The sequence below is a fragment of the Alligator mississippiensis genome, chromosome 6, assembly GCF_030867095.1.
Source record: "Alligator mississippiensis isolate rAllMis1 chromosome 6, rAllMis1, whole genome shotgun sequence".
Taxonomy (NCBI): domain Eukaryota; kingdom Metazoa; phylum Chordata; order Crocodylia; family Alligatoridae; genus Alligator; species Alligator mississippiensis.
Window position 1 is genome coordinate 17,794,095 of NC_081829.1, and position 24,168 is coordinate 17,818,262.

A 24,168-nucleotide genomic window follows, 5' to 3' on the forward strand; every position below is an offset into this window, starting at 1 on the left:
TTGTGCTTCACTGAGTGTTAACTTTTTGGAATGGAAGTTGGGCAGGTGTGGGGTTAGTATCTGAGGCAGACTCTACCAGTAAGTCTTGCTGTGTTTGCTTAGATTAGGCTTGATTTAGTTAATCATCCATATTAGTGTTTTAATGCAGGTGTCCAAGATTGTTCGTGTTTTGAAGTGTCCGTATCCAGTCCTGTGTGAATGCAGTATCCAGCAAACAGCACAGCACTTAATTGAAAGCTGCAATTTTTACAAATGCCTAGATGGGGTAAATGGAATCTGAACATTGAGCAGTAATGCCAGACTTTGGGAATAGGTTTGGAAATCGGTATCTGACACCATACAAAAGAAGCAGGAAAAGAATGCAGGTATACTGCGCAGTGTGAACTAAAGGGCGGTCCATAGTTTCATAGTTGGTAGGGTCGGAAGGGACCTGAGCAGATCGTCAAGTCTGACCCCCCTGCCATGGAAGTTGGTTCCAGCTCCTAGCCACCCTGACTATGAAGTACTGCCTCCTGATGTCTAGCCTGAATCTACTCTCTATCAACTTACGGCCGTTATTCCTTGTTACTCCCGGTAGCGCTCGGGGGAACAGGGACTCTCCCTTTGCCTGCTGGTCTCCCGTGGCAAGTTTATAGGCGGCCACCAGATCCCCTCTCAGCCTTCTTTTGTGGAGGCTGAACAGGTTCAGGTCCTGTAGCCTCTCCTCATAGGGCCTATCCTGCTGCCCCTTGATCGTGCGAGTGGCCATCCTCTGGAGCCTCTCGATGCTATCCACATCCCTCCTGAAGTGCAGTGCCCGGAACTGGACGCAGTACTCTAACTGTGGCCTGACCAATGTTGCAGAGGAGGAGGATCACTTCCCTGGACCTGCTCGTGATGCATCTATGGATGCATGACAAGGTGCGGTTTGCCTTATTGACTGCTTCCTTGCATTGGCGGCCCATGTTCACCTTAAAATTAACAGCGACTCCAAGATCCTTTTCTGCCTCTGTCCATGCCAGGGGATGGGAAGAAAAGCCTCTTTCTTCCTCCCCCCACCATTCTGATAAACAAAGGGGTGGGATAAAAGGAACTGACCTGTTCCATGCTCAGGAATGTGACCTGTTGTGGAGTGTGAACAGGAACTAAGATCAGACTCTAGTGAACTAAGGCTGCCAAAGAGTGAAGTCTCTGTACTCTAGGCTACAGAAAGAAATATGATTAGACACTGATTCTAACTTCTTTGTGGTAGTGGATACCTTCTGCTACCTGAATCTGGCTACCATGGGCACTGAGCTACTCTTGTGTAATGCTTCTGGTGGAACAAGAATCTTGTGCACAAAGCATAACATGGAAAAAGCCCTTTTAATAGATACTTCTGTAAAGGCATCCCTTCTGTGTGCCCCACCATTTGTCTGTTGAGCAAACACGTGCCAGGTACACCAAGCCTAATGCAAAGGGAAGATCACAGACTTGTGCACTGGGGAGTTGATGTAACAAAACAAAAAAGTTGAGTTTATTGTGCTTCCAAGCCCTCCTGTCACACCTACTGGGAACTTTTAAAGTGGACAGCCCTGTCAAGCCATTTATGGTGCCAGTCACTTCACATAAGAGGACCTTCACCTTTGTAGTTATACAAGGTTGGGCCCCTCCCAGATCCCTGAGTTTCAGTATGGAGTTCCTGGGGTGATGCTATGCTGGCTGAAAGGCCAACATGATCTCCCGAGGTGGACGCTGAGCATATTCAGCAGATGCTGGGGGAAGTCAGTACTCTGAAAGTCTGATCAGCCTTTGTCTCAGTTATTTCCTGTTAGATGAACAGGCCCATACCCTCTGCTACTTTTGGACTTGGTGCCTTTTTTGATACCCTAACTAGGCCTCCAAAAAATAAAACACCTCCTTTGACCCTGTGGATGGCTGGAACCACTGCCCTGTTGTACAGGTGTAAGATGGAGATACTGGTTTACGTAATTCTAGTCTGGTTGACTAACTCATAGACAGTAATGAAGAGAGAGACCCTTGGGCCCAAGTGGTTATAGCAGAGGTGGGCAAGTATTTGAGCTGGAGGGCCATTTAAGGAGTTTCAGTGAGCTGTTGTGGGTGAAAGCAGGGGTTGCTGACCTGGCCTAGTGCTGGAAGTGGGGGGCAAGTGATCCTATCCAGCCCTGGACTCATCCACCCCACACCTACTGCCAAGTGTGATGGGCAGGCAGGGTCTCCATGGAGACCAGCTGAGACCCCTGTGAACAGGGCACGCTCGCCTTGGTATATAGGATGGGGCTGGGACTATGAGGCCATGAGAGTGTGGGACAGGCCAGGGGCAGAGCCACTATCAGCTGCCTGCATATCCCTGTGGTGGGTGCAGGTTCTGCAGGCAGTCATGCAGGAAGCCCGTCGTGGCTCTGCACTGGGCCCATGCTGTCACTGCTGTGCTATCCAGACCCTGGCCCCCACCTGCCTGTCTAGCTTCTGGAGGCTGCTCTCCATCCACCTATCCCACTCCTGGATGCTGCTCCCAGATGCTGCTCCTTACCTGTCCACAGCCCTATTCCATCTGCCCGACTGAGTGCATCCTGCCCGTGGGAGTCCCAGGCCAGTCCTCATGGAGATCCCACCTGCCCAGTCTGTCCAGCACCCCCTGTGGTGGGTGCAGGGCAGCTGGGCCAGCAGCCAGGCAGACTGAGCCATCTGCTGTGCTGGCCTGCTCCACAGCACTCTTGGGGGTGGAGGGACCAGGTGCATGCCCCATGGGCTGGGCAGGGCCAAGATACCTTCCATGGGCCAGATAAAATCCCTTGGCAGGCTGAATCCGGCCTGCGGGCTATATTTTATCCACCCTGACTTATAGCAGCGTATCTAATAGGCTTCCTCACAGCTAGAGTCCACTTCTCTGATCTATGCTGGCATGATGACTAGGAAATTCAAAGGCCTTCACTTAGAGGAATAGTCCTTATGTATTCCTTAAATATAGACCTGTCATAATTGTGGCTTCCCTGGAGCTCTGTGTGTAAAGCTGTAGAACTAGACCAGTGGTGCTCAACCTATCCAGCCCTGCAGGCCTGGTGAGTGGTGCAGGGTTGGTCTGTGGGCCAGATCCACCATGGGTTAGGCACATGGGGTCCAACTTCAGGTGTGATGCAGTGCACTAGACCAGCGGGGTATGCCTGCATCCAGCCATGTGCTGGTGCAGTGGCTGTTTTATCAAGCAGTCGTGATCCCCACCTTGCTGTACAGAGCTGAGACATGGACAATGCAGGAGACAGCTGAAGTTTTTGGAGAAATACTATCAACGCTGCCTGCAAAAGATCCTCCAAATCCAGTGGAGACAGATGCACCAGTGTTAGCATTCTCTTGCAAGCAAACACCACGATGGGGTTATGGTCATCTAACATCAACTTCATTGAGTTGGCCATGTTGTCTGGATGTCCAAGCCCAGACTCCTAAAGCAGGTTTTATTCTCCCAGCTCAGCCAAGGCATATGCTCAGGAGGGCAGAGAAAGTGCTTCGGGGACATCCACAAGGCCACCTTTAAAAAAAATGCAACTTCGATGTCAACTCATGGGAGACTATTGCCCAGGACTGCCCCAAATGGAGGCAGAGTCTGCCGCAGGAATCTCAGTACTTTGAAACCTCACAACAACAACAGGAGATGGAAAAGCAGGTGTGGCAGAAACAGCATGTGGCAGACTGAATCAAGAACCTAGCGCCACCCGCCCCACAGAAACAGAGCTGCAGTAGTCACCAGTCCATCTCCGAGACGCCTCATCAGCCATCTTCGGACATACGGATGAGACAAGCGTGGAAGATGATCATCCTCGACTGAGGGATCCTGGAAGAAGGTGCAATGCAGCATGCAGGGCCGTCATCCAGCCTGCAGGTCTGGGAATTTGGCTGCGGTGGAGCAGGTGCCAGCGCTCCCCTGCCACCAAATTTCTGTTCTCGTGGAGACAGACCACCCTGGGCTGGATGAGAGGGCTCCGTGGGCTGGAGGCTGCGTGAAGAAAGCAAGCACCTGCTCCACTAGGGCCGGGCCCGGGGGCAGGAGGCGCGGGCGGCAGTGGCGGGCCGGGCCGGGCCGGGCCGGGCCGGGCGGCCGCGCCGCCAATGGGAGCCCGCTGTGTGGGCTGAGCACCGACCTGCCGGGCCACGCCTGTGCGGTGCCCGCCGCGGCCCGGCGCCGGGGGATGGAGGAGACACAGCGAGGCGCGGCGGAGCGGAGCGGAGCGGAGCGGAGCGGCCCTTCCCAGGTGGGCGGCGGGGCCGGGGCGGGGGGACCCCTGCGCGCCGAGGGAGGCACCTGGCCCTGCCCGGCGCTCCCCTCTCGCGGCCCGGGGCCGCCGCCCCGCGCTGCCCGTCCCTCGCTCCGTGTCACAAGGCTCCGGGGTTCGGGTTCGTCTCCGGGGCCGCCGCGGGCCCCGGGAGCACGAGCGCCGCGTGTCGCCGCGGCGGAGGCTGGGGGAGGAGGAGGAGGAGGAGGAGGAGGAGGGCAGCGCCGGCGGGCTCGGCCTCGGCCTCGGGCTCTCGCTGCCTGGCTGCTCCCCCGGCCCCTCTGCAAGGAGGGAGCGCTGCCATCAGTCAGGTCTGACGGCGAAGGATCAAGTGGCGGAAGGTTTGGAGGGAGCCTGGAGCTGCCTGGAGCCTTGACAGGTGGAGATCCCCTGCCTGTAATCCACCCTGCCTCACTGCTTTATTTACCTGGTGGGCCCTGGCCCAGGCTCCCGGTGCACATCAGGTAGGGTCGGATTCAGCCTGCCAAGGGATTTTATCTGGCTCGCGGCAGGTGCCTTGGCCCTGCCCAGCCCATGGGGCATGCACCCGGTCCCACCACCCCCAAGAGTGCTGTGGGGCAGGCCAGCACAGCAGAGGCTCAGTCTGCCTGGCTGCTGGCCCATCTGCCCTGCACCCACCACAGGGGTGCTGGACAGACTGGGCAGGTGGGGTCTCCATGAGGACTGGCCTGGGACTCCCACGGGCAGGATGCACTCAGCTGGGCAAATGGAATAGGGCTGTGGACAGGTGGGGAGCAGCATCTGGGAGCAGCAGACTTCAGACTGACAGGGCTGCATACTTCTCTCCATCCAGAGGCTTGTCCTGCGCTACTTTCTTTTTCCTTTTCTTAATTAATACAAAAACTGAAAGCCTCAGTGTTTGTAGAAAGCGCCAGGAAAAGTTCTTGTAACTACTCCATGTGGGCTTCTGAAGGCAGCTCTGGGAGCACGTGGGTCAGTCCCTGCAGGGTTGGGACTGTAACACTCCCCCGGACACTCTTCCATCACTTCTGCAGCTCTGTGCACTCGCCGCAGATCTCGACAACGTGCTGAAGGGATGGTCCCAGCCCACTATGCACCTGGGAGGGTGGCTGTGCATTTCAGTATGCTTACTAATCTTTGTGAATGGCAGATCAGCTGGTTTTCCTGGCTCCTGGTTCTAGCCAGGCTAGTTGGCTAACTTTTCATGAGCTGGAATCAACTGCTTTACTAAAATGAAGTTGTAGCTGTTGTTTTCTTGTTTTTGTAATTCTGTCAAAAGCAATCAGACTTGTCTGGCCAGACTCCCTCTACATCACTCTTCCATGCTTTCTGTGAGCTTTCATAACTACCTAAGATGTCTCAACTTTTTTACACTCTGTCTCTGGAGAGCAGCATAAATTAGGTAGTAGCAATCACTAAGGGTCATTTTTCTCACTTATTTTTCTCTGGAATTTGGTACTCTGATGTCTCCCTCATTTTCCCTGAATTTTCAAAAGGCTGCTAATGAGCCCTAACCTTCTAGTTTGAATGCATTAGGATGAATTTCATCTGATTGGGTGTGCTGAAACTTTCCAGGTACTGTATTCCACTATTCTGCTCTCTAATAATGAATGCTTTCAGGTCTTCATCTCTTCCTGACTGTCCAGACTTAGAAATTAAGATAGGAGATATTAAGATCTAAAGAAAGTTCTTCTAATTTGTTATGGCCCATTTTCCCCCTCCTGTTTCATTTACCTTTATATATTCAAGAAAGTGAAGACCCCTGTGCTAATTATATGTTATCAGTGCCCCCTACTTCTAGTATGAAGTATTAGGAATATCAAAAGCAATATCTTGCTTTGTTGCATGCTTTGCTGGTGAGATGTATACAGAAATGTGGCTTCTACTCATTGAACTGAGGTTCAACAGGGACAAGTGCAAAGTCCTGCACTTAGGATGGAACAATCCCATGCTTCAGTACAGCCTGGGGGACTGACTGGCTGGGCAGCAGCTTTACAGAAAAGGACCTGGGGGTTACAGTGGACAATAAGCTGGATATGAGTCAGCAGCGTGTTCTAGTTGCCAAAAAGGCTAACAGCATACTGGGCTGCATTAGTAGGAGCATTGCCAGCAGATCAAGGGAGGTGATTATTCCCTTCTATTCAGCACTGGTGAGGCCATATTTGGAATACTGTGTCCAGTTCTGGGCCCCCCACTATAGAAAGGATGTGGAAATATTGGAGAGAGTCCAGTGGAGGGCAACAAAAATGGTTCAGGGACTGGGGCACGTGATTTATGAGGAGAGGCTGAGGGAACTGGGTTTATTTAGTCTGCAGAAGAGAAGACTGAGGGGGTATTTGATATCAGCCTTTAAATACCTGAAGGGCAGGTCCAAAGAGGATGGAGCTAGACTGTTTTCAGTGGTGGCAGATGACAGAACAAGGAGCAACAGTCTCAAGTTGCAGCAAGGGAAGTTCAGGTTGGATATTAGGAAAAACTTTCTCACCAGGAGGGTAGTAAAACACTGGAACAGGTTACCCAGAGAAGTTGTGGAATCTCTATCCTTGGAGGTTTTTAAGACCCAGCTAGAGAGAGCCTTGGCTGGGATGATCTAGTTGGGGATGGTGCTGCTTTGAGCAGGAGGTTGTACTAGATGACCTCCTGGGGTCTTTTCCAAACCCCATTTTCTATGATTCTGTGATACTCTTAGGTAAGTATTTTTCATTTAAAGGTAGTGTTACTGACCAGAACTAGTGGAAAGGAAGGCCCCAAAGGTGAGAAGCACTATGTTAAAACTGATTGTAGATTAGATGTTCTGCCTTTGGAATATGTTCCGACTTGATCTGTGCAGTGTTTTATCCTGGAGGCATTTACGAAAACTGCTTCTCAGTAGCTGTTTCTTGAAGCAGTAACCTGCTCGCTGCCAAACTTTTATCCAGCAGAATTAATTATCCGCATTGCTTCAGTTCCTGCCAGTATGCAGTAGATGCACTTGTGACTTGTTTAAATGAGCAGGGAGAAGTAGTTAGCAGTATAAGTCTGAAGTCAATCGGAAGGCAGGGTAGAAATGCACCTTTAACTAAATAAGATATATATATATATATATATATATATATATGAGAGCATAAGCTTTAATGAATCCAAGTTCACGTCATCAGATGTTGTTTAATGAGCCATAATTGGCTGGTGGCAGAGTAACAGCAACTGGTTATTAGCTGGTTGAAAACAGCAGATGCAACCACTTTTTTGGACTAAGTTAGAAAAGAGCAGCAAAAGTCAGTTTCCCGTTCAGGTAAGAACCTCAGACTTCTTTCAAAAAGTGTTCTCTTTCCTCCTGCTACTTCAGATAAGCTGCAACCAGGCTGTCCCACTCAACTCTTTCAATAAGAAAATCAAAAGGGAAATAGATTCTTTCCTGCTCTGAGGAAAAGCTGACAAAAAAGCAGGCTTCAGCAGAGAAACAATTATATCTCTGAGCTGAGAAGGATGTAGGTACATGGGCAGGGGAAAGGGAAGAGAAATGTCTTTAGCAACTCTGGAAAGGGAATAATGGAACTTTCTCCCTCCCTGTTCAAAAACTCTCCTTTTATAAAGCCCTTATGAGAGAAGCTACCCATTTCCTGCTTTCTCATCCATCAGGTGAGTCATGTCCTTCCACATTTTGTTTTTTATGAGCTTTAGAAGCAGGAATATGAAGCATCAGAAGTTCTTTCTTGCTGCATACCAGCCTCTGGCTTCTTTACTATTCACCCCATCCAGGAAGAGCTCTGACCAACTGTAGGTACTTCCTCAGCCTGACAAAGGGTATTTGTACCCAAAAGCTGGCAAAGAACAATTTTTCCAACTATTTGAGTTGGTCTAATAAAAGATATGGGATTTACCCAAAGAACCTTCTTGCTGCTGAACCTTCTGTAGAGCTAAGGTTGGGAGGAACTACTTCTTCCCTGGACTGGCAGGGGTACGGGAGAAGGAATATCTTGCTGCGAACTCTTCTCCCAAGGGAGTTATGGAAACTTCAGAAGACTAATGACAGCAAACTACCTGCTCCCTCCTCTTCAGCTCAGTAAGACTTTGGCCATGACAATTCTCCAGTTGTCCAGTCTCCATGAGCACCAGTAGGGAAATCAAAATTTAGAAGGGGGGAAAAGGGAGGAAAAACTTTTTTTCTATGTCAGAAAAGGCAAATAAGTGCAACATAGTGCTCCCCACCCACCCACACCCCGCTCAAAGCAAACCACTTGCATGCCAAGAATTCCCTACTCCCTGCCTTGAGTCTCTTTCTTTCCAATGTCTGAGACAGAGAAACAATCTCGTTGTTAACTAAGCTGAGGAGCCAGCCAGCCTACTGCCTTATGCTAAGGGCGTGTATTTCCAGCTTTGTTCCTTCAGACTTTCTGATTCAGCTCGGAAAGGTGATTGGAGTTGTGATAACTTCCCGCTGTCTCAGCACTTAGTTGTCCTATTAGACATCGAAATTGCCCTGGGAGTGCATACATTTACCGGTATTTGCTTGTTCTTGGCGCTCATTCTATGTCACTCAACAACTTTAAGGGCCACTTCATAGCAAGATATTTGGTACAGGATGCTTTTAAACCGTGTTTATGGAGGTTGTGTACCTTTCCCTCCTTTTCACTGCTTCAGTGCTGCTCTGAAAGCCCACGTCTGATCTCTCCAAACTTCAAATCATTCAGTGAAATGTAGGCTGATCAAAACAGGTTCTTTATCTGAGGAACAGAGGAGAAGAGTTTCAAATGCAATAGACTGTCCCCTTGTCTAGGTTACCTGCTTCCTCTAGTTTTACGTGACTACTTCTATATGAGGCCACTCTCCAGCTAAAATGAATACACGCCCAAGGGGGCTGCACCTGTCTGATGACAGTAGGAGTTTCTAAACCAGATTGGTTAAACTGTGGCAGGTTTCCTGTGTAAACAAAGCCAAGTGCTACCACAATTGTAACACATGCAAGTTTCCCTCACTTTATGCAGGTTCTATATGTGCAAATTTGCTCTTATGTGATGACTCTTTTTATACTAAAAATGTGTTATATGCAAGGTAAATTCACTCTTATATGATCATTATGGTGGAAGCCCACAGTCAGTTGCTTTGTGTGGTGCATTGTGGGAGTGATGTACACCAAAATAGTCTCCTGTATAGATCTGTGCTCCTTGCTCATTGTCTGCGATGTGTTTCTGTCGTTGCCATCCCCATTATGGCTTCTAAGCATCCTGCTAGCTTAGTATGCACCACCACCCTGTGCTTGTGTGTACTGTTTGCTGTTGACGAGTACCAAAATTGTCTTGTAAAAGTGATGGAAATGGGTCTGGAGGTCAGTACAGTCAAGGTTTTGGAATGTATCCCTATTTGTTATATTGTAAAGTGGGTTCCCCTTATGGGAATTCGAGTTATGTGCCGTTTTCCAGGAACGCGTGTACAGCATAAAGAGAGGGAAACCTGTATAAGACAGCAGGAAAGTAAAATAAACCTCCTGTAGTAGATCTCCCTTGAAACTGATATATTGACTTCTCTTTGGGTTTTTGTGATGGCAAATCTTCCTGCTGCCTCTATTGATGCCTCTGGCTCCAGCAATATTATCTGCTACACACCCTACTCTGATGCAAGTTTTTAGGGCTTGATGGTTAAACATGCTTGCACTGCTTCCCATGTGATAAATTTTGTGTTTTCGGGGAGTGATACTTTCCAACCTAACATATCATCAGTGAATGTAGTTTCCCTAGATGTGTCTGCAGCTGATGCATCCAGGGCTGAATTGTTGCCAGAGTTCCATAAAGTCCCTCTTAAAGAGCCCAAAGCACTTTTACATTGTGACCGCTGCATTTGGTCACAATGGGTGATGCAGGGGGTTGCTAGATTTCCAAGCTTCCCTACTTAGAGCAATAGCATATCTTGTTCAGTAAAAAGAGAAGGGCCTTCCTTTCTCTTCCCCTCTCACTTCCAATAGAGGGGCAGGCCCTCTCCTGTGCAGGAGGGTAGGTAGAAGCAAGGTAGGGAGTGGGATGCCTCCCCTATGCAGGTGGTGTGGTAAGAGAGCTGGGACAGGAAGCAGCTGGTGCTATAGGTCACAGCAACATTCAGGCCAGAAAGGACCTTACTAGTTATCCAGTCTGGCCTGCCCCAAAATGTTCACCTGCTTATTATGTGTCGAGCCCTCTTTTGTTAGCCCTTTGGCAGGCTACCTCTTTTGTGTGCTGTTCTTTTTCATGCAAGCTTTAACTGAGTTTTCTTTGGGGTTTGGGGAGCATCTCTGTTTTCCGTAATCTCACCAATTGATCTTTCTTGAAGCCACAGTGTCTACCTCCTTGTTCTATCTAGTCCCATTTTTTCTGTAGAAATCTTTTATGCTTTCTTTGCCTTTCCTAGTGCTCTAATCTAGGACTCTTAGACCTTGTATCATGTTGAGGTCATGACTTAAATGCTTGTGCCCATTGCATTTTGCACACTGGATTTTTATTCCCCAAGATTTGGACTTCAGAAAAAAAGTATTCTTTTAGTGTTGCAGTTTGTGAATTAATTTCCATACTGTGCTGAATTTTGCTTCATAGTTGTTTGGTTTTTAGATTCCCATTGAAAATAATCTATTTCCAGTCAGCAGTCCTGCCTGCATACAGACCTTGGCTGATGCAGCTCAGCCCTACCAGTATGCTATAGGCAGTTAGGCAGAACCCTTGGGGTCACTTAAAGCTCCCTGCAGAACCCTTGGCTGCTACAAAGGGACTCATGTACCAGCTGTCTCTGGAGGAACAGAATTCAGACCTCTGCAAGGTAAATCTGGATTAACCTCATGGGACAGAGGTTCCTCATCTCCAGAGCCACCGACAGAAAAGGAGAAGGATTGTGCTGGGAGAAGGATGAGGATGGAGCTTAGGGGGTCCTTCTGTGTGGGCTGGCATGGGTGGGGATGGTCAATGAGCTATCCCCCACTTCCATATCTTCTACCTGGTCTTTGCTCCATTGGGTCAAAGTCTTAATTCTGGAAAAGGAGGCATAGATCTTCATCCCATCTCTATGAATCCTACCCTGCAGTCCCAGTATTAACCAGTCAAACCTGGCGGGCCAGTCTGCCAGGACAGAGAGCAGTGATTCTCAACCAGGGTGGCTGAACACCCTGGGGTGCCACAGGCCATGTGAGAAGATAAGCAAGGTGTGAATAGATTAAGCAGTTAAGAACAGGCTCCAGGTGTGAGGAGATATCTGAAGCGAGCAGGCTCTGGCTCTCTCTGCCTTGCTGCTCCTCAGTCCAGACCCTCTACAAGGAGGTAAGTAATGTAATAAAGCAAAAGTTATAGAGGGGTGTCTTGAGTCTGAAAAGGCTGAGAACCACTGGATTAGAGGACGTGGGGGTACCTGCTGCCCTGACCTTCCTCGTCTGCTATTCCTGTGCCTTACCACTAAGTGGCTAGGAAGCAGGTAATTCTAGGCTGTTTGCGTTGATCAGCAGGTACTACCTGGAACAGATGCAGACAAAACCTGACCTGGTATGACTTAGGCCAGTAGAGTTTTACCCCTGGTTCTTTCAGGGATAATTTTCCACTGGATTGGGCAAAATTATCTTCTCGGTATAGGAATCTGTAGTGTCCACTTTCTGACTTCTATATATGTACACACCAATGTAATGCTGTTTATACTGCTGTAAACACTTCATCTGTTGATGCCCTGAATTGGCAGACAGAGGAACATTGTTCTGTTTAGAAGTCTGGCATTTCCTTGATTTTTTTTTATTTTTTTTTATGACATTCACTTCACTCAGGCTCCTTTCTCAAGCTATAGTTGGCTCCTTGGGCATGTTACATACCATCAAAAATGCAGCAAATAAAATCCTCCTCACTCCAAAACTTGTGTCCAAGCCTAGACCACGTACTCGCTTTCAGAACCAAACCATCCCTACTCTGTTATCTGTAGAGGCTTTCTGCAAAGTTGTACCTCTCTATCTGCTTTTTTCTCACTCATCTAGAAAGCAGATTCAGAAGCCAGAACCCTTGCGCTGAATTGCTTGGATTGAAATAAAGCCTCGACTCTATGCTACTCTATTCAGCCTACATGGAGCAGAGGAATGGGTGTTCAAGTTGGAAATGTTGTAGTCCTAGCCCTTGTGAGCTGAGGATTAGATCCACCCACCATCCTGGAGGAGGGGGATGCTCTGTGTTAATACTAATTGGTGACTGTTCTCTCACTTGCAGCACTCTGCCCTGAAGTCTGCAGCCTATAGGCACACCATTTATATCCGTGGGATACAGGTAAGTGAGGGAGCAGGGTATTGAGTGGGAATCTGTAGGCCATCCCCATGTCTGTCATCTAGGTCCTTGAAAAACTCTGTGATCTCACCCCTCTCCTCTGCTTGCAGGAGTCCTGGCTCTGTGTGCATATGTTTGTGTGTGTATATCCAAACACCATTGTGGTATCTTCACTTCCTAGGTGGTGTGCAGCTGTCCTCCAATTTCTTTCCTTCTTCCAAATGAATTGTAAATTTCTTTAAATTACAACTACTCCAGCTGCCCTACTCATTCCCTTCCCACCACCTGCCTAACTTGATGCAAAGGAAGGATTGTGGAAAGCAGCTATTGTGAATCTCTTTGACAAGCTGTAGCTGTTGTATGTTGCATTTGGGAGACCAGTTGCGGGGGAGCATCTGTACATTTAATTTCATGTATCTGCATCCTCTTTCAGCAGTCTGTGGCCCTTGTTCCCCTGTATAACACAAGTCCTTAGCAGGTCCCCCCCACAGTGGTTAAATTTAGCAGGGATGCATTCATCCTTTTCTTGCCTCTTCGTGGAGGGAGGAGGAGAAAACAAAGAGAGGTTGAGCAACTATAGGTGCGCATAGGTGGGGCAAGTTCTGAGGCCAATTTCTGCTTTGTTACAGCCCTGCAACTATGCTGATTTCAATGGAGTTCTGCCAGCATAGCTGCTATTGCCATTTGTACATGTGCAGAGGGCTCTCTCTGGGCTGGCTTTTCAGGGTATTCATTTGTTTATGTGTGTTTCTAATTACTATAATCAAATAATTGCCACAAAAGACTAAGCCGAAAGCAAGGCATATCGGCGTTCAGTGATGTGATATAGGAAGGTCCCTAAATTTGTGCAACTAGCCTCTACTAGGTATTGTCCCAACCTGGGAATTGAGTGGCTTACTGTACGTGTGGGGCTTTGGAGATTAATGGCTGCTTGCACCACTTCTTGTGGGAGGAACTTGCAAGAATAGGTGGGTCCTTTCTGCGGCGTCTTCCTTTTCTCCAGTCTGTTTTAGTGTTACGCTCTCTGTAGCATACATGAGAAGCTACTGCCCACCTCCCCTTGTGTCAGCCTGACTTTTTTTGCAAGGCAATCACCCCTATTCATGTGTGAGGAGGCCTGGTCTGGTTGATCATCTTGCATCCTTACTGTTCTCTATACTTGGGATAACTCTTCCTCTTGCTGTCTGATGTTGTCTTCTGTGAAAGTGCAGTTTTTCTCTGAGTAGTAAATCTGTAGGATTGGCTGAATGCTTATTCTGTTTCAGTCTTGCTCATTTGAGTAGTGGTAAAATGGCCTTCTTGGCTGAAAGCTCTGCAAACTCACCAGGACGTCATGATCATACTGAAAGTCCCCCTGAAGTTTCCTTCTGTGTGACAAAAGCTATGCAGGCTAGATGGTGCCATCTGTGACCTTGTGATCCTTCTAGTAGGCTTACACAGAGGTCACAAGATAGAAGTTAATGAGGAATCCTGCTGATCCTTAGGCAGGAACAGAATCCAGCTGCGCTAGTTCTGCGGGGCTAGCAGAGGAGAGTAAACAGGAGTGAGGTCTTCTTGTACAGGTTTCCCTCACTTTATGCTGTACACACATTCCTGAAAAACAGCACATAACTCAAATTTGCATAAAGGGAACCCACTTTACAATGTAACAAATAGGGATAGGTTCCCAGATTTTGACTGTACTGACCCCCAGACCCATTTCTACCACCTTTACAAGATAATTTTGGTACTTCCCCACAGCAGACAGTACACACAAGCACAGGGTGGTGGTAAATGTTAAACTAGCGGGACGCTTAGAAGGCATAATGGGGATGGCAACTACAGAAACGTGTTGCGGACGAGTTTGGAGCACAAATCCACACAAGACACTATATTTTGGCATGCGTCACTCCTACAATGCACTGCACAAAGCAGCTGACTGCAGGCTTTCGGAGCACACCAATTGCATAAGAGTGAATTTACCTTGCATATAACAAATTTTGGGTATAAAAAGGGTCATCGCATAAGAGCAAATTTGCACATATACAGAACCTGCAAAAAGTGAGGGAAGCCTGTAGGTATTGGCAAGGATTCTGATGCCTCCAGTAAGTGGGATTGCTGGGGTAGGAACTGCTACTTTTCCTGAGCAAACCTTTTAAAAGTGTCCTAAGGGAAGAGGCTGTGAAAATCTACTGAACTGTTCCTTTGTTGGGAGAAAGTGCAGGTCTTATAAAAGGAGAAAGAAGGGAGAAATGGTAGGTAGAGGAGCCCAAGTCATGTAACTTGAGGTTCTGCCTGTGGAGATAGTTTCCAGCAGTATTTGGTAGGCAAATATGGCACTGCCTTAGTATCTTCCTTCCCACATGGTGAACGGTCTGGGACTGCAACACCAGCAGGTTGGGAACATAGCACTGGAAGGGACCTCCCGGATCGTTATGTCTAGAATGCTGTTATTGTAGGCATCTTCATCATATAATCCTCTCTCCTGCCCTCATGAAGCTCAGTCTCAAAGGTAGGTAGGAGTTGTAAGGCAAAAAAAAATCTTTTGGGAAGCAGGACCTCGCTCTTCTGATAGGCTAGAAGTTTTAAGATTACTAATTTACTCATTTATGGACAGTTTATGCCTATTTGTTCTTTTACCAATGCTGAGCTTCATCTTAAATAGTCTTCCTCCAAGGTTCTTACTCTTTGGTGTACTTCACAGAGAGCAATTCACAGTTTAGGACTGGAATTGTGTCCCTCCTCAGCCTCCTTCATTTTGGTAGACTCAATATGTCAAGGCTTTTTTCTTTCCTCTCCTAGGAGACTGTGGTCAGGGGAGTAGAACAGTTCTTTGCATCTGTTCTAGTTTAGTCTTCCTTGAGCATGGGGGACCAGAACTGTACACTGTCTTGCAGTTGAGTGTGCCATTGCCACTGATACTTCCCAGTTTCTCCTGGAAATACCTCTCCTGATGCTTTCTAGGATCACGTTGGTGGTTCATAATCCCCTTGTGATCAGGGTTTTTCTCCTTGTTCCAAACTGAGGAGCTTCTGGTTTGAAGCAAATAATCTTGTTGTTAGATTGTAAGTATATGACCTAACACCTTATGCCGTAATGCTTGCATGTTTCTCTCCCCCTACAGTGATGAAGATGACTTTGCTGCCATACCCCACCGCTGTGCTCTTCCTAGTGGCTGCTCTCAATCTGGAGCTTTGCTGTAGTGCCAAGGTGCTGATGATGCCCACCGTCATCTTTGACAGCCATCTACGTGTTTTCATGCGGGTGGCAGAAGCACTGAGTGATCAGGGTCATGACCCTGTGCTACTTCTGCATGAAGGCCGGGAGATGGACTCCTTCCTGCCAGGCTTCAGAATTCAAAAGTACAAGGGGACCTTCAGCACAGAGAGTGCAGATGCCTGGATGCAGGAGGAGATAAAGCATATCTTCCAGGGGAAGATGATTTCCCTGCAGATTTTCTCAGTCCTGGAGAAGTATGTGGACAACTGTGATCTAGTGTTGGGGAATGCTGCCCTCCTGCAGCATCTTCGCAGTGAGGACTTTGACTTGTTCCTGGTAGACCCCAATGAGATGTGTGGCTTCATTCTGGCCCACTTCCTTGGTGTTAAATATGTTGTGCTCTCAACTGGTTTCTGGTTCCCAGCAGAAATTGGTGCCACTTCACCGATTGCCTATGTCCCCGAGTTCAACTCCCTGATGACAGACCGGATGGGGCTAGTTGGCAGGACTTGGAATCTCCTGGTCTATCTGATCATCCGTATAGCCACTGAACTGGTCATCCTTCCCAAGTTTGAGAACCTCATGCAGAAGCATGGGGTGGAGCCACAGAGGTCCATGCTGGACCTTATCCATGGGTCCAGTCTCTTCTTCCTGTGTAATGATGTGGTGCTGGACTTTCCCCGGCCCACACTCCCCCATGTCATTTTCACCGGGGGAATACTGGCCGAGCCTGCAAAGCCCCTTCCAGTGGTAAGTCCTTGAGGAGGGTCCATTTCTGAGGATTTCTCCTTTCAGAGCTCTTCTACCTTCTTGGATTTAGCCAGGGCCTTCATGGTCTGTGAACTGAGATTGGTTCTGGGGGGAAATCCATGGTGCATCTTCACTGGTAGAGTCTCATGAATAGTGCAGCAGGCTGTAAAGCTGATTCCTTCTGAAGCCTGTATGCATGTATATGTGTGTGTATTGGGCTGGGCTGGAACCTAGGACATTGTATCGGGGATTCACTTTAGGGATCCTTCATCCTGAGATGGGAGTGTGTTTCAGAACCCCCAACCCTGAAAGCAAAGGAGCTTGGCACTACACTGGATCCAGGGTCAGTTCAGTATTAACAACAACTATGTTCTTAAGACTAAGTGATCCCCTCATTTATTTTCTTATTGCCTCACCAGTCATCCTTCTTACTATAAGGATTTTCTGCTAACTCTTCCCTGCCCACCCCCTCTTTATTTACAGTGAAGTTCTGTTCTGCAAACATTGTCAAGCCCTGTGCTTGTTCCCTCTGTGATTCCATGTCAGGTTTGGTCTGTTTACAGGGGTAAAATGTTTCATGCCTCCCCTCCATCAGTGGCCATCCCAGATTACCTCCTCTGGGATCAGTCAGGCTGGGTTTTTTCTGATTCATGCCACATCACCAGTGACAGATTCTGGAGGGCCAGGCCCTGGTGCTCAATTCCACCTGTGCCAACACCACTGTCTTCAGCTGGGGTTGTACAGAACTTGTCCTGCAACTGGGACTGGCTGCAGGCAAAGCTAGCATTCCTCCCTAGCAATGCTGGAAATGTGTAGGAAGACCTGGTTAGTGTAGACAGGGCTGCATAGTGACTAGATGGGCTAGCCTGTCGGAAAGGATTCTGTGTCCCTGACAATAAATAAAACTGAAACAAAATGCCAGATTTGGCATCATCTGAGACTGATGTTCTGGGTTAAAACTATAAATAGACATCAAGTGAACTAAAACATTAGCGAAGTGAGAAGCATATGAAACCAAGAGCTTTGAAATGAAGGTTCCACAGTAACTCCGACCCCTGTGTCCCTCCCCACCCTTCCTTATTGTGCAGCATCCAGGTGCTGTTATAGGTATGTGGGGCGTTCCAAATAGTCTCTGGCTCGTCCAGCAAAGTAGACCTGTGCAAAGCAGCTAGTATTTGCTTCAGATTCAGCCGATTCGGGGGCAGCGATTCAATTTGGTGATTCAAATCACTGTCCTGAATTGATTAGGCCAAATCTGATTTGGAGATTCGGCTGCTGCCGAAACTCCGAATCACCCAGGCCCATCTCCCACCTGCCCCAGCTCCTGGCACTTTGAAAAAAAAAGCCCCAACTCACTGGGTGCTGCCAGGCAGGGGAGAGACCCCTGCTGCCCCCCCACTACCCCACGCTGCATGGGGAGCTCTGCATGAGCCCCCTGACCCCTCCCTGCTCCCCCAGTCCCCCCCATGGCTGCCCCACTCACCCCAGCTCTGGCTCTTTAAGAACCACCCCGTCCCCCGACTCACCGTTCCTGTCCAGCAGGGAATGATTCCTGCTGCCCCGCACTGCCCCATGCCACATGGAGGGCTCTGCACGAGCCCCCAAACCCCCAAGGCTGCTGCAGGAGTGACAAGTCCTGGGATTTTTCTTGGCGGGGGGGGGGGTTCTTAAAGGGCCAGAGGTAAGGCAGGCAGGGCATCCGTGGGGGACTGGGACAGCGGTGGGGGTTGGGGGCTCATGGCAGAGTCCCCAGTGCAGCATGGGGCAGTGGGGGGCAGCAGGGTTCGCCCCCCCACCTGGCAGCACCCAGTGAGTGGGAGCTTTTTTTTTTTTTTAAAGGGCCAGGAGTTGGGGCAGGTGGGCCAGCCATGGGGGGCTGGGGGAGTGGGCAGGGGATGGGGCCTGGCAGGGGTCCCCCCCATGGTCCCCTCCCCCCTCCTCCAGCCCCCCTCTCCTGCCCCCTACTTATCAGCTCTGAGTTCGGCTGCAGCTCCCCGCTGCAGTGGGTGGGGACTGTCCGAATCCATCGAAGCTCTCTGAATCTTTTCCGAAGATTTGGAGAACTTTGAATCAATATGGACCTTTTAATTGGTCCCAATTCAATTCAGATTCAGAGATTCGGCCACCAAATCAGGCCAAATCTCCTCCAAATCGAATCAGCACCCAAAGCTTTGCACAGCCCTACAAAGTACCTAAGTGCAGCCCTAACTTTTACATATGTCCTGCTGCCTTTAGCAGAGTTACTCAACTTACTTAACTCTGTGTGTGTACCTGGGTGTTTTGCCTTGCTTTGGAGCAGTAAGCTGAACACCTTCCAAGACTAAGCCCTTAGGGCACCTATACCCGAGCGCAGAGGCTGCTCTGATGCATTGGCATTCCAGCGCATCAGAGCAGACTCGATTATCATTGAGTCTGCTGGAGCGTAGCAATTACTGTGCTCCAGCAACCTCCCATGTCTTGTGTATCAGGCTGTGGATTGCCAACTCCTGCTTTACATGTCCCTCTTTTAAGATGGACTGCTGCTCCTTTGCCATTGGATGACCAGAGAGAGCGTGCAGCCTGACCAGCTTTTCTCCAGAAGGAATCACAGTAACCATACAGACATACAATAAGATACCCTGTAAAAAACGTGTTAGTGCATTTTTCCAGCATACTTCAAAGGGACTTGAAGCAGGATACAGCAGCTTGGCCCCTTCTTGTAGCAGTTGCATTCATAGCTGGCTTTCTCCTCTCTCGTCTGGGGGCTCTTTTGAAATCTTTTAGCAGGACACCCCTGCCTATCCAAATGCCCTTTATCTAGACTTTCTCGATAGGGCTGACTGTTCCCTCTTAAAGGAGCAGGCTGCCCTGTTACAACATGGATGAAAAAAGACAGATGTATTTAAAACATGGCTGTGGCTGAGAGTTTGTCCCTGACACTGGAAATGTGGATTTGGTGTTTGTTAAAGGGGACTTAAGGGGGAGAAGTGGACATTTTCCAAGGTCAACTGTCTTTCCCTAAACTTCAGTAGTTGGGAGTTTTAATAGAGTTTCACTGGTAACTTAATTATTGAGGGACAAGGACCATGATAGTATTTTTAAAATATGAAATTACCCCCTGTTTTAAAAAATATAGTTTTAAAGCAGTTCTTAAAAGGAACATATTTCCATGAAATTCAAGGAAAGTCAGTTTTAAATCAAGTGCACACCCGAACTTTAAAGGATGAAGTCATAACCTCCTTTTTTAGATCATTGTATGAAGACAGATATTTAAATACAGCCAGCATCTGGCAGAGTTCTCTCAGGGGAGGTCTTCCCTGAGAATAACTCTAACTCTAAATCAGAGCAGCTACACTTGTGAAATGATCTAAAATAGATTTGTGGTTTCTAAATGAGCTGCCCTTTTTATTTAAAAAGGCTGAATCTTCTCACCCACTCCAATTTTATTTCTTTTTTCTTTTTTTTAATCAAAATTAAGGGAAAGCCGTTTGTGTTTTCCATGTGCCTTGGCAAGGCCTTGATAGGATTCGTTTTCAGGAAGTTAGATGTCAAGGATGAGGATGTTTTTTCCAAAGTGCTCAATGGAAAGTTTAGTATCCAGATCCTTGAGGCAGCTTTGGAAAGCTCTCCACTTCCTTTACAGCTCCAACTTTTCTGTATGTGTTTTCTTTAATCCAAGGGAATTTTAGGGAATGAGCATTTACCCATAACTTTCTGCACTCTACCACTACCAGGGCTGCAACCTGTGTTAATTGGATCCCCTCATCAAGTCCCTCTATTACCAGCCTCTGTGCAGAGCTTTCCAAAGCAGCAGAAACATGAAATGGATGTTCTTGACAGCTCCCTACAGAGTTCCCAGCAAGGAGGATTATCTAGACTCTGCTTGCTCGACTTGGCTCTGCCCATGCCTGACAGCTATGAGTAGGAGCCATGGAAGCTATAGATCTCTTGGCAAACTCTGGGAGATAACCTCACTATAGAGAGGATGCGGTCTCTCCAAGACAAAGTTTCCCACTGCTGAGATGGAATAAGACATTCAAAGCTTGTGTGGGAGAGGCTTTACGGTGTAGCTGTACATGTGTTTTTTGCTAGCAGGGCTTGCGTCTTTGGGTGGAAGCTGCAGATGCAGGTGTCGTTGTTGTCTCCTTCGGCATTGGGATCCGCGCGCTCCCAAGCGACATGGTGGACAAGATGACTGGGGCGTTTGCCCGCCTTCCTCAGAGGGTCGTTTGGAGGTGAGGGAGAAAGGAACTTTCTCATTGGTTCTGGTTTAGCAGGAATCCCATGTTTCACAGGATGGTTCCACCTCATAATCTGCTTTCTCTTGCACTTCTTGTGGCAGGTACTTTGGCCCAAAGCCTGCTCACCTGGGCGAGAATACGCTGATGATGGAGTGGCTGCCCCAGAATGACCTGCTGGGTAAGACGGGGATAGTGGCATAAGAGCCAAGGGGCGAGTGGATGTGTATGAATGTGAGAACTACCAACATTATTAGGGGTTATTCCACTGTGGAGCAAAAACACCTCAAAGAAATGCCACTACTGTGTGTTCTGGCCCAATGCTCAAAACAGTTCTGGTTTGCAAGCATCTTGATCCTTATGTAAAGTGGCAGAGTTGAAGTCATTTTGCAATCCTGCTCTTTAGGGACCCAACCAGATAGCTGTCTGAAGTAGGAGGTGGTGATGATCCTTAGGGTCTTGGAGTAAACAGGAGCCTTCATACTGTCCCCCAAATGTGCCCAGTTTTCCTCCAACCTACCTTGTTTACAGCATGCATTGGTGTGACGAAAGCTAGAGATAAATTGGGGTATCCGTCTGAGCATCCCAGAGGAGTATGGCATGCCTTCAGCCTTCTCACCTTTACTTTTTCATAGGTCACCCCAACGTGAAAGCCTTTGTCAGCCACTGTGGGATGAATGGCATTTTTGAGGCAATTTATCATGGAGTCCCAGTGGTGGGGTTCCCTTTCTATGGGGATCAATTTGACATCATGACGAGAGTTCAGGCAAAGGGCATGGGGATTCTCATGGACTGGAGCCGATTCACTGAAGACGACCTCTACCAAGCCGTAGTCACAGTTATCTCTGATCCCAGGTGAGACATGTGGAAGGACCAAGTGTTCGGTTCAGAGGTGCAGGGCACAGGACGCCAACAACTGCGTGTATCCTTGGCAAAGCCCGTGACAATAAGTGGTCCAGCACTGATTCAGTCAGGTATATTGCTTGCTTGGCTGGACACCCTGTTGCCTTTTATCCTTTGATGTTTGCCCCTGTTGGATGTACAAGACTGTCCAGGTTTACAGTCAAGGGGAATATGATTAGTCTTTGCTTGGATTTAACTTCAAAAGTCCCTGAGAGGCTGATACTGAGCTTCCTTGTCTTCCTTGTAGTATGTTACCAGTCCAGGCAAGACGGGATATCCCTAATTCATTTAAGCAGACAGCATTAAGTGAGCAGAGAGTGCAGAGACACTGGTGGGGCTTGCAAGCATGAGAGATGATTCTTTAGCTGCTTTGTGGTTGTTGTTTTGTTTTGAAAGCCAGACCCTTTGGCCTGTGAATTATTTCTTATTGCTCCACCAGACTTCTTGCTTCCATGTGATGTAGACGTCAACCTTCTAAAATCCCTCTGACAGCTCATGTTTAAACTGCTGTGCGTGACTTCCTCTTTCAAACCATTTAGTTATCTCAATTGCTGTCAACTTCAGTGTAAGCTGACAGTGCTTAGCCCTACCTTGGGTTGGGGCCATTGTTAGAAAATTGGTTCTGTGGTGTGATGTTGGCATTAGTGTGATTCCACCCTCAGTGAACTCCCAGGTAAGTCTTCAGAGGAGTTTCTGTTGTCTCTGGAATTGAACTGACAGTCCATCCATGATGTGAGAGGCAGAATAGACTTGGGTTTGCATTGCTATAGCAAACCTGCAGAACAGGTAAATGCTATAAAGCTCTATTAGTGACTGCAGTTGGCTTGGCTGTCAGGGGCAGATAGAGGGCCCGTTCATGTTTAGGACCCATGACTGCACAATCTGAGAGCTGAGACTGCTTGGTTTCCTTGAGGATTTGGGCTGTAACGATGCTTCAGCACAAGCAGGTGACTTTTTTTTTTTTCCTCTTCCTGTCTCGCAGCTACCATAAAGCAGCCAAGTTGATCTCAGCTCTGCATCTAGACACGCCCATGCATGCTCTGAATCGTACGGTGTACTGGCTGGAGTACCTCCTCCGTCACGATGGGGCACCATACCTTCGCCCAGCTGTCTACGACCTCTCCTTCTATGAGTACTACTGCCTTGACGTCTTGGCTCTTTTTCTCCTGTGTCTGGTTGGGGCAGCCTTTGCCCTGTACAAAGTCATTGTGTGGTACGTGGGAAAGGGCATCAGACCCATGCATCTGAATGGCCACTGTCCAAATGGCCACTTGGTGGAAGAGAAAAAGTTGAAGTAGGGCCTTCTCAGGTGCATCCCCTCCAGCAAGGCAGACTTCAGTGCAAAGGTTCACTTTGCAAGCATGCATGGAGAGACTGAAGAGTTTTTGGCCTGGCTGCTGTTTTGATGGTTGCATAGCAGAGGTCTGTGTGCAGGCCTTTGTGTACAGAACATGCGGGTGGGGATGTGGATTCTGAGGTGGGTATATAACTGGTTGATCTGGTTGCTGTTGTGACCTGAAAGGTGGGAGAGCATTGCAGAAGCCTATATGCACACCTCGGTGTACAGCAAATGTGGGTAGGGCCATAAATTCAGGTGTGGGTGGATGTATTTGGCCAGGACTGTGGGAAAGGGGAATGAGTGGGTGGACCTCTGGGGAGAAGCAAGCGATTGCTTCCTTTTTATATATGCTGGTTTTGATGCTGGCATTAAACTGGAAGGTTATATCAGGACCTGCCATGAGGTACAGAAGGCAGGTCCTGATATAACAGGGATAGGGCCTTGTCTGGGCTGGTTACCACTTATCCCCAACCTCATTAACCAGTATCCTGAGGCTTGGGACACTGTATTCAGGTGAAGAGCCCAAGGTGGAGCTGTGGAAGGGGTAGGAAAATGGCACCAAAATGTTTTTTTTTTAAAACTCAATCTCGGTTTTAAATTTCTTGGGCAGACATTCTTCCTGCTTCCCTCAACGGGCTGTGCTCTGTTCTTTGTGCTAATTTATTTATTTTTAATAAAATTTATTCTTTCTCCTCAGCAGTGGCTTCTGCCTAAGTTAATGCATGTCTTATGGCAGAGGCAGCCATAGTTTCACTGAAGTCTTATTGGGCATCTACACATACAGACGCGCACACCACAAGCCACAGCTCTCTCCCACCCCATGCAGTGTGACTGGCTACCAGCTGTTTCCTATATGCCCTATCTCCTAGGCCCCCTCTTCTCTAATCAGGCTTTCAGGGATTCTTCCCCCCAACACACACATTTCTCATATGCTTGTGGAAACACCCACCTGACACCCAGGCATGCCTCAAGCATGTGGTTGAAGAAGAGTGCATGAAAGAGATGTCTGCAAGGGCTTCAGCCTGAAATGGTGTGTGAGCTCTTAGCTCTGGGTAGTGGCAGGAAGTTTGGGCTGGACCTTAAAGCATCTAACTTTTAAGAGAAACAATATGGACACCAAACCTTCTTACATGGACACGACTGGGCATGCTGCTGGTCTGCACCTTGGGCGTGGTATGGAGTGATGCCAAACACTGTGCTTCTAGTTGCATGAGCTGTTAAGCCATTCAATGTTTTACTGAAGGTGGGTTGTGTAACTGCTGTATTAGCTGGGAAGAAAACTGGTGATGCTTTGGAACAAGTGT

General features: G+C 48.3%; 1 protein-coding gene across 6 annotated transcripts; it reads left to right on the forward strand.

Moving 5' to 3' along the window:
- The first annotated feature begins 3,489 nt into the window (after window positions 1-3,489).
- On the forward strand, window positions 3,490-23,560 carry LOC102574992 (2-hydroxyacylsphingosine 1-beta-galactosyltransferase). Of its 6 annotated transcripts, none has more exons than XM_019489316.2 (7): window positions 3,490-3,818; window positions 12,404-12,460; window positions 15,561-16,405; window positions 20,477-20,619; window positions 20,727-20,803; window positions 21,258-21,477; window positions 22,508-23,560. In XM_019489316.2, the coding sequence occupies exons 3-7, from the start codon at window positions 15,563-15,565 to the stop codon at window positions 22,821-22,823; spliced, it is 1,599 nt and encodes a 532-aa protein (XP_019344861.2). In that variant the 5' UTR covers window positions 3,490-3,818; window positions 12,404-12,460; window positions 15,561-15,562; the 3' UTR covers window positions 22,824-23,560. The 6 variants fall into 6 exon arrangements, with proteins under 6 accessions (XP_019344861.2, XP_059585653.1, XP_059585655.1 ...); XM_059729670.1 differs by lacking the exon at window positions 3,490-3,818 and adding an exon at window positions 4,115-4,226; XM_059729672.1 differs by lacking the exon at window positions 3,490-3,818 and adding an exon at window positions 4,115-4,226 and having other exon boundaries at window positions 20,480-20,619.
- Window positions 23,561-24,168: the final 608 nt, after the last annotated feature.

Bases quoted from the DNA above. Each gene is read 5' to 3' on its own strand.
- LOC102574992 (XM_019489316.2), top strand. From the start codon at position 15,563: ATGAAGATGACTTTGCTGCCATACCCCACCGCTGTGCTCTTCCTAGTG. The intron at 16,406-20,476 runs GTAAGTCCTTGA...GTTTTTTGCTAG, and splicing joins CTGCAAAGCCCCTTCCAGTG to CAGGGCTTGCGTCTTTGGGT. The intron at 21,478-22,507 runs GTGAGACATGTG...CCTGTCTCGCAG, and splicing joins ACAGTTATCTCTGATCCCAG to CTACCATAAAGCAGCCAAGT.